General features: G+C 39.1%; 1 protein-coding gene across 1 annotated transcript in view; it reads right to left on the bottom strand.

Annotated features, from left to right (window-relative positions):
* The window catches only part of LOC144005811 (roundabout homolog 2-like), a 101,145-nt gene extending 91,431 nt beyond the window's left edge, over positions 1-9,714 (bottom strand). The window contains exons 1-2 of the mRNA XM_077504177.1: positions 9,193-9,714; positions 2,950-3,276 (exon numbers count right to left, since the gene is read on the bottom strand). Of these exons, the coding sequence (XP_077360303.1) occupies positions 2,950-3,276; positions 9,193-9,250 (385 nt within the window). The 5' untranslated portion in view covers positions 9,251-9,714. The remainder of the gene's footprint in view (positions 1-2,949; positions 3,277-9,192) is intronic.
* Between the last annotated feature and the right edge of the window lie 1,100 nt (positions 9,715-10,814).

Genomic DNA, 10,814 nt, shown 5'->3' with positions numbered 1-10,814 from the left:
ATAAGTATCGTGACGAGAGTTGACAATGAAACAATTAAAATCCCACATAGTTCAGCAGATGCTTGAAATTGAATGTACACTGGGGATGTGGGTACTCAGGCCTTTAACTATCATGCGGGGGATAATGCTTCACTTCTCTTCTTCCCACAGGATGCTCTTGGGGGAGATAAACCTCACACTATTTTTTGGGAGAAATTCAAATGTATTCATGTAACCAAAGTCTCATAAATGATTCATTATTTCTATGCTACATAATTCCAGATTGTGTCAAAACAAACGTGATTTGGGTGCTGTAAATTTTCTTTTTGATCTTTGCTGCATCCTTTTCTTCTTGTTGCCAAAACAAGAACAACCAAAATAGCTGAAGCTCAGACAAGGTACAGTATGTGGCGATTAACTGAGATTTTGAATTACAAATGACTGACGGAGCTAAGAAATGCAAATTAGCTTTATATTATTGAAAGCAGCACCAGGAAATCACCACCAAATGAATGTGCTATTACATCGCACTTGTGCAAAGAGTTGGGCTCTTTTCAGTCAAGGGGATCAGTGGAAAAAAAATCTTGATTCTTTGGTTTCCTTCTTATCCATTATCTTCAAGTGCCATCCCTGATTTGCCAAATGAAAAGGATGCACTGTAGGTAGCATCATTTACTACTTGCGATACTCAAATACATCCATCCATCCATTTTTAGAACCACGAGAGAGATGGGCTGGATGCATGGAAGCAACTTTGAACGCATGGAAGAATAGGGATAAAAAACAAAACAAAACAAAAACCTTGATGTACTGTGCGCAAGCTAGGGTTTCAAACATAACTGTATGACAGAATAAAGGCCTATATGATAAAATTAGAGTCACAAATACACAATCTAAAATACAGGACTGGCAATTAAAGCAGCATAGCAACTGACAACTTAATCATCACAGGTGAAATGGCAACTGCATAGCAACTACAAATATCACAAGACACATAGCAACTGCATGGCAAATAATCTCAGCATCACAAGGTACATAGTAACTGCATAGCAAATTACAACATCACAAGGGAGAAAACGGCATAGCAACTGACAATGTCATTATCAAAACAGACATGGCAACTTGCATAGCAACTTCAAATATCACAAGAGACATAGCAACTTCATGGCAACTAATGTCAACATCACAAGGGACATAGTAACTGCATACACATCACAACAAGGTACACAACGGCATAGCAACTGACAATTCCATCATCAAAAACGGACATGGCAACTGCATAGCAACTTCAAATATCAGAAGAGACATAGCGACAGCATGGCAACTGACAATGTCAGCATCACAAGGTACATAGTAACTGCATAGCAAATTACAACATCACAAGGGACAAAACGGCATAGCAACTGACAATGTCATCATCAAAAATGGACATGGTAACCGCATAGCAACTTCAAATATCACAAGAGACATAGCGACTGCATGGCAAATAACAATGTCAGCATCACAAGGTACATAGTAACTGCATAGCAAATTACAGCATCATAAAAGGGGATAAAACGGCATAGTAACTGACAATGTCATCATCAAAACGGACACGACCACTGCGTAGAAACTTCAAATATCACAAGAGACATAGCAACTGCATTGCAACTAACAATGTCAGCATCACAAGGGATATACTAACTGCATAGCAAATTACAACATCATAACAACGATATAACGGTATAGCATCTGAAAATGTCATCATCACAAGGAGCATGGCAACTGGACAGCAACTACAAATATCATCACAAGGGACAAAAGCAACTGCATCATCATAACAAAATGATGACCTGATGACCCAACCCAAAACGCAAAATGTATGTGCAAAAAAAATAAATAAATTAAAAAAAAGAGGATGTAGTGAATGGGGTTTAGAAATTACACCAAGATGTCAGAAAGGCCCATTAGAGTCTGGTCATCTTATTTAATTTAATCTTCCAATTTAACAAGAGGCTGAAAAAGCACGGGATGTCACAAGGACGTAAATCTGAGTCTGTGGTAGTTGAGCAAAGGGCGGGTTATATAAATTATATAAATAATGCATTCATGCAATAGTTAATCAGTAAAAAAAAAAAACAGCTGCATAAAGTGTTCTTTGGCCAAGCAGAAGTCAATTATTTAACCTTTTTTGATGAAGGATTTTGTTAAATTATTAGTGTATGTTGTAGCCAATCCCAGTTAACAGCACCCCAGAATTGGTCACCAGTCAATGGCCGTGTAATTTAAATTACATTTTCAGTCAGAACAATTGCGTCCGCGTGGAATTTCCACTTCCCACCTCTTTCATTTCACGACGAGATGAGAAACGGAGAGCGGGAGAAACAAGTGTGGGTGTTGATGTGCGCCAGCGAGTATCTGCGCCGTTTGCGTGTGCGCGTCCGAGCGCGAGTGCATCTTGTCCATGGCAAGAAATCAGCTCAGTTTAGCACATAATGGAAATGTGAATCGCCCCAAGCCCCCTCTTCCCACACAGGGAGAGCGCTGGCTGGGAGCGGGGATGCATCTTCCCAAATCCAAACAGTGAAAAGGGAGTTTGCTAGGTTAAAATCCGGGCTCCTTTCTCTCTCTCCTCCGCCTGGAGCAATTCACAGCTTTGCCCATACATTACTCAAACAGGTCATCCAAACAGGTCTCACAAGCAGGGTGGAAAGCATATTCACACAACATAAGCACACGCGCTCACTCAGTTGCAGGTTCAGTGAATAGGTGACATTGCACATATTATGACAGATGAAATCTATGGATCCCAAAGCGACAAAATGTTACGCCTAATTTAGTGTCAAATCTACCTTTTTAAAGATTGCAACACGCCAACAGTGCACACGATTATAATATACGGTCATTTATTTTCACATTGTATTGTCATGCAGTGTTGGGCCAGGGCGACAACGTTACGCCAAGAAGAGTACGAGGAAATGTGAGACTTACGTGCGACTTCTAGAGACGCGTTCCGGCTCACGGCCTCCCCCAGATAGTTACGGGCCACGCACACGTAGTTGCCGTCGTCGGGCTTACTCCGGCGTCCGTGGACGATGCGTAGGAAGAAGAGGGACCCCCTGGGCAGCAGCATGCGGTGCGAGCGAGGGTTGTCGCGGTCCGTCTCCACGCGCTCCCCGTCCTTGTACCATTCCACCGTAGGGGCTGGCCGGCCCTCCGCCTTGCAGTTGAGAGTGGCCGGTTCCCCCTTGGACACAATCAGGTCAGAGGGGTGCTCAACAATGCGGGGAGGGGAGTCTTCCTGGCGAAGACGAGATCCTTGAGGGCAAGAAGGAAGGAAAGCAGCCCATTGTAAGTCATAACAACAATGATAGCAACGTATTTTCCGCACTATAAGGCGCACCACATTATAAGGCGCACCTTTACTCAATGACGTATTTCAATAACTCTTTTCAATATATAAGGCACACCACACTATAAGGCGCACCGCATTAAAAGGCGCACCTTCACCCAATGACACATCTTAATAACTTTTAATATATAAGGCACACCACACTATAAGGCGCACCGCATTATAAGGCGCACCTTTACCCAATGAAATAGTTTAATAACTTTTTCAATATATAAGGCACACCACACTATAAGGCGCACCACATAACAAGGCGCACCTTCACTCAATGACATATTCTAATAACTTTTTCAATATATAAGGCGCGCCACACTATAAGGCGCACCGCATTAAAAGGCGCACCTTCACACAATGACATATCTTAATAACTTTCAATATATAAGGCGCACCACACTATAAGGCGCACCACATTATAAGGCGCACCTTCACGCAATGACATATTTTAAAACTTTTTCCATATATAAGGCGCTACAGTAAAGGCTGGGGTTACGTTATGCATCCATTAGATGGTGCTGCGCTAAAGGGAACGTCAACAAAACAGTCAGATAGGTCAGTCAAACATTATTAATAGATTACAAACCAGCTTTCTGACAACTCCATTCACTCCCAAAATGAATAAACAGCTGTTTTATTATTTTCTCTGAGGTAAAGTATTAGTATTAGCTAGCGATCCAAGATGGCGGGATCTTCTGCGCATGCGCGTCACCGATCGTGGCTTGACAGCGAGACCTGCTGCGGCTCAATATTGATCCATATATAAGGCGCACTGGATTATAAGGCGCATGGTCAGCTTTTGAAAAAATTGAAGGCTTTTAGGTGCGCCTTATAGTGCGGAAAATACGGTACATATAATCAATGACTGTTTTTTGGTGGAAAATAATCATGCAAGCTTTTTTAATAGGGATATTCGATACCACTTTTTTTCAGACCGATACCGACACCGATACTCAGACCCTCGGTACTCACCGATACCGACACCAACTGTCGATATCAGTAGTACATTTTGACAAATAAAAAAAAAAATCACTAAAAGATATTTTTAAACAAAAATATTTCCTTTAAATTTGACACACACAAAAAAAAACAGCACAGTCACTCTGCAATAGTCTTAACGCTCAAAATAAAACACAAAAATGCTCTTTTAGTTAAAGATTCACAATTTTGAAGTATTTCCAAACCAGTGAAGTTTTGGTGAAAAACTGCTGCAAGCTAGCGCCACTTACAGGCAAGGAGGACTCACTTAACGTCTTCCCCCTCTGCCATCGATCGCTTGTACTCGTCTGTGTCACGAGTACTCGAGTACTTGAAAAAAGGCTGGTATCGGCCCGATACCGATCGGTACTCGCCCATCCCTACTTTTTAATATCCAATTTAAATTATGATAGTAGGGTGTCAGACGATTACAATTTTTAATTGTAACTAATTGCACAACTTCAATAGTTAACTGCCGATTAATTGCACATTTTTATCTGTTCTACACGTAGAAGAAAATGTATAATAACATAAGTCTTCATACTGTTGTTTCAGTTTACCTTGGTAAAATTCAGTCCTCAAGTTTTTCCAGCAACAACAATTATCAGGGTAATTAAATTCCCCAGGGGTCATCCAAGTATTCGTACCAAGTACATCCAAGTACATAATATCTCAGCAGCAGGGTCTTGCTGAGCCAGGCAGGAACTTTGAGGGGGCGGGCCGCAATGACCACGGCTGATTGGTCAAATTTGGGGGCGTTGTTTTTACAACGGCTGGTCTCAATCAAACTCATTTGAATTAATTACCGATAACTTGAAGACGCTGTGGAAACACAATTCTAAATTCCCTGCTGAACTTTTACAAGCAAGAACTTTACCCTTTACCCAGAACTCAAAGATCCTGGGCTTGTTGGTGAAAAAACGGCTATTATTGTGTTTCCACAGCGTCTTAGAGTTCTCGGTAATTAATTCAAATGAGGTTGATGAGCCCAGTCGATGTAAACTGAATTTTACCAAGGTCAACTGAAAGGTTCTCCAAAAGTTCAGACGGTGAAAAAGTCTATGGCCGCTAATTTTAGACATTGATACAGTAATTTAATAAAACTGAGTTAAAATTGAAAAAGAAGTGCACTGAAAAAAAAAAAAAAAAAAAAAAAGGGTGATATTGATTTGTGTTGGTCACTTTTTGCCACTAGATGGCATAATTGTATTTGTAAGACGGTGACAGCGCAGTGCATTTTTCTTTTCATGTTAAGAGCTATCTAATCGTTAACATGAACATGAAATGCTGCTCATTTTTAAAATTGTAAAATACAACTTGACCTCAGTCTCCACAAATATTTGCATTATTATTAAATTCATGACTAATAAATTTCTACTAAATAATGTTGCGACTGGAATTCTCCCATTACAGGCTTTTCAAGTAAAGGGCGGTCATTAATCCCACGTAAAAAAATAAAAATAAAAAAATAGTAGCATTACAAAAACTTTAAATTAACACACTAATTTTGACACCCCTATAGACGATACTTTCGAAACCTATTTACTGTAAATAATCCATGGATACCAATGTGTATTTGTGATTTCAGATGGAACAAATGATCATTTGGGTACTGTCCTTGAGAGCCAAATTAATTAGCATCAGGGTCTTTTTGACTGTGCAGTGTTCTCACACGCAGGCTTTAATGTTTGCCATCACATGCAGGAGCTGAGAAGTCATTACGTCTCATTAACTTTTCCATTAACAGGTTCTATCAAACGCTGATATCATCAAAGATGTTGTCACTGTGAATGTACAACAGAGACATCAAATGCTTCACTTTGTACTGTAAAACAATGGAGATGTTTGCCTTTATCTACTTTTTTTTTTTTTTTGTCCTTGATGGCCAAGTTGCAACATTTATTTGGGAATTTTGGAAAGATCCCGCAGTATGTCTATGATGGACAAGAAAACATTACATTTTATGATAGTTTCATCATATGGTATCTTTGGTTGTTTGATCAATACTGTATAAGCAAGATATTATCTATCTATTTATCTATCTATCTATCTATCTATCCAAACATCCACCCATCCATCCATCCATCCAAACATCCATCCATCCATCCATCCAAACATCCATCCATCCATCCAAACATCCATCCATCCATCCATCCATCCATCCATCCATCCATCCATCCATCCATCTGTCCATCCACCCATCCATCCATCCAAACATCCATCCATCCATCCATCCGTCCATCTGTCCATCCACCCATCCATCCATCCAAACATCCATCCATCCATCCATCCAAACCTCCATCCATCCATCCATCTATCCATCTAAACATCCATCCATCCATCCATCCAAACATCCATCCATCCATCCATCCAAACCTCCATCCATCCATCCATCCATCCATCCAAACATCCATCCATCCATCCATCCATCCATCCATCCATCCGTCCATCTGTCCATCCACCCATCCATCCATCCAAACATCCATCCATCCATCCATCCATCCATCCATCCGTCCATCTGTCCAAACATCCATCCATCCATCCATTCAAACCTCCATCCATCCATCCATCCATCCAAACATCCATCCATCCATCCATCCATCCATCCGTCCATCTGTCCATCCACCCATCCATCCATCCAAACATCCAAACATCCATCCATCCATCCATCCAAACCTCCATCCATCCATCCATCCAAACATCCATCCATCCATCCATCCAAACATCCATCCATCCATCCAAACCTCCATCCATCCATCCATCCATCCAAACATCCATCCATCCATCCATCCATCCATCCATCCATCCATCCATCCATCCATCCATCCATCCATCCATCCATCCATCCGTGGGAAAATTTGCCTTTAAAGGTATTGTTCTTAAAACATAATTAAGTTATCAAATTAATTCTATCAAAATATTAACATTTTACTTCTGAAAACGGCCTCAATGACTCAAGTATCCTTCTCACCTGCGTTCGATTGAACCCCGGGGGTTCGGCGAGTCAGTTTCAGGGGTTCGATAGAGGTCAAGACACCGAACCGACTCAAATGATTCATGACGCTTCGCCCCGCTTGGCCATCATTGGCTGCAAGTGATCATGCTGCATTGCTCATCGTACTCAATACTCGTGCCAGATTTTAAGAAAAGGCTTTTTTTTCCTTTTACATTTTGTCCACCAGTAAACCCTTTTTTTGAATTTGAAAAAAAAAATCATTTTATTTTTCAATAAAGAACGTTTCAGTGAATGCACATAGGAAACGAGTGGAGTTCATTCCCTCCAAACATTGTTTTGCAATTCGAATAAATGAAAGGTTGACCATGCAGCTTCCTGGCTTCGACCTTGGCAATTGTGCACTGAAAATTGCTTAATTGTCCCTTTGTAGTGATGTGACCCATTTTGATTCCTTCATTTAGAGAGAGATGGGATCAGTACATGCCTCCGTTTAAAGCAGAGCAATCTCAGCAAGCCTTTTGGTCATTCTTTGCGAGCTCTCGTACATCCGTAATGTGATATAATTCCTTTTAGGAGATGAATGCGTGCCTCGGAAATACAATCTCATGTTCATTGCCGTCATATTAGTTTGTCTGAAGGTAAACTGAAGGTTCATGTTATTACTGAACTTTTGTTGTTTTTTTGTTTTTTACATCAACGCTGCTTCTTTTTCTGTTGGTTGTTGTGTTTAGTTTGTTTCGCTTTCAGAAATACAAGCAGAGAAGAAGAAGAAGAAATTTGTAAAGTATTTCAAGTAGTTTTCCTCATCGAAAGTGCTTCTAAAGGAACTTCCGTAAATAGGTTGTTGTTCGGGAACTTTCCATGGTGCTGAATTGGAGGTGAACTCAACGACTCATAGCAATATACTTCGAATTATATTATTGATTATTCATCGTTATTTTTTTTATGTACATATTCACGAAATATGCCACATCGCAGTACTCAACTTCATAGGATGAAGCCACTCAAAAATTCCTCTACAAAATGGTAAAAAGTTGAGTGCTCACTAAAATTGAAATAGTACACATTAAAGAACTTTGATTTTTTTTTCCTTATTATTTTATATGAAAAACAATATACACATAGGCATAAATGCAATATCATGGTAGCTTCTATGGTGCTTGATTTGAGAAATATGATGAACAATGTGCCTAAAAAAAAATGTTCATGTTAAGATATGGGGCATTAATAATCAGTCAGTTCTCATTCACAATACACCCGATGAGCCCAAAACAGAAACAATTAGTCGATAATTTCTATAGTATGCTAATTAACAGCAATGACCACTCGAAAAGTCCACCCACACTTTTTTTTTTTTTTTTTTTTGCAATCACACCACCACAATTCATAATACAGGTGGCAACAATCCCTTTCCCTTTTATGAGTAACCTGTAGAATAAATTCTCAAGAGGAGAATTTTCAGACTAAGCACCTTCTTCACAGCACATTAGCCATTATTACTGCAGGACATCATAAACTCTATCATATCTGCCTGTGCAAATGAATTGTTGCGTCACATCATACAATAATGAGCCATGCTAAGGCAATATTGAGGAAAGCAACTCATAATCTGAATTATGACCTGATTTGTAACACTTTGGAATAAGCAATAAGGGAGTTAAAGTGTTCCAATGAAGTCATCCCTCAAGTTTTACATGAGCACTTTCTAAACCGTTATGCTAATAATATGCATGCAATTGGTGATCCGACACGTTGGTATGTGCAAGTGGGAGAATCTGGTGCGCTTGAGGAGAAACATGTCATACAAATAAAGCACTACACATAATAGATTCCAATGGAGATACATTAGAGACAAAAGATTGTAAAAATCATAAGTGTAATTTTTTTTTATGCTTACCATTGCTCATTTTGGCGTACAGAAGTCCACAGAGAAACAAATATTGTAAAGGACCCATTCTGGCATATTGACCCCTTCAGCTAGCGACGCATGAATTCCTTCTCCTCAAGCGGAAAAAAAAAAAAAAAAAAAAAAAAAGGGCGATCAATTCATCAATCAATCCTTTGCGACTTTGAAATGTCTACTGTTTCAAGTTAGCCATCAAGGCACTGAATGTTGCAGCGAGGGAAGGAAAAGCCAGCAGCGTTCTTCGTTCGCGTTTCATCCTTCTCCAATCAAAAGCGCACGAGCGACGTTGGTGTTATTTCTGCAGTCACCAACTGCAAACAACACCAGCGACGCCCCGCGCGCTCCACTTAAACGCGGATCCGGGCGGCCCCGACCGCATTCTTCTTCTCCTACAAGCGGGACTTTTTTTTATTTATTATTATTTTTTTTTTAGCTGCTCTCAAGGAGCCGGAAGCGCAGCCTTCGCCATGCCGGGACAAGTTGCGGGATGAGAGGAGGCGCTGATGGGGTTGTTGGAGGAGGTGAGACTGAGAAGCGGCGGCGGTGCAGCAGCTCACATCAGCCCCTCCTTCTCCACGCTCAGCTGGGAGAGGGGGAACAAACGGGGAATGGAACCGACTGAATGAGCTATGTAATATTCACGTTGAACTCATAAGTATAGCCTATTGTGTTTGTACAGAAATTTTATAGGTGGATCACAGTATATCATAGCAATCCCTTTTTTTTCTTCTTTTTTTTTTGCTTTTTTTTTTTTATTAAAAATGTAAAAAAAAAAAAATTTCAATAAAAAAAATATATATATCATAGCAATCCCTTTTTTTCTATTTTTTTCTATTTTTTTTAATTAAAAAGTTTAAAAAAAAAATCAATAAAAAATAAATAAATAAATAAATATATATATATATATATATATATATATATATATATATATATATATATATATATATATATATATATATATATATATATATATATATATAGCAATCCCAAGATGATACTATTGCGAATACGCCCCCTAGTGGATATGAGAAATATGAGTGGATTTTTGGACCTTTACATTCACTCTGAAGGAAATTGTTTGGTTGATGATGTCACTTCCGGTCCCGCCCCTTGAAAATCTTACAATGCCGCTTCGGGTCAAATGCTGCATTCGAGGATACAGTGGTACCTCCACTTACGAAATTAATTGGTTCTGGAAGAAAGTTCTTAAGTAGAAAATTTTGTAAGTAGAGACGCATTTTCCATGTAAATGCCCTAATCCGTTCCAAGCCTCCCAAAATTCAGACATAAATGTTTTATAAAGCATAAAAATGCATCAAAACATGTAACAAATACTTGTTACAATTAAATTATTGCACAATAAATGAGAATTGTGCATAATGTGAAAAACAAAGAATAGAGTAAAGAATAAAAATGATGGTCATTTACATTTTTAACTGCTGTCCTCATCGGTTTTTGGTTCTCTTTGGTTCATGTTCTCCTCTCTCAGAAGTGTTTTTTTTTCAACCAGTCACAGGACACATCCATAAAATAATTGAGTTATATTCAACTAATATTAATAATAATAATAATAATAATAATAATAATAATAATTATTATTATTATTATTATTA

Source organism: Festucalex cinctus, chromosome 18 (assembly GCF_051991245.1).
Source record: "Festucalex cinctus isolate MCC-2025b chromosome 18, RoL_Fcin_1.0, whole genome shotgun sequence".
NCBI lineage: Eukaryota > Metazoa > Chordata > Actinopteri > Syngnathiformes > Syngnathidae > Festucalex > Festucalex cinctus.
The sequence above is the reverse complement of the archived record's forward strand: the minus strand, read 5'-3'. Positions and strand labels throughout refer to the sequence as shown.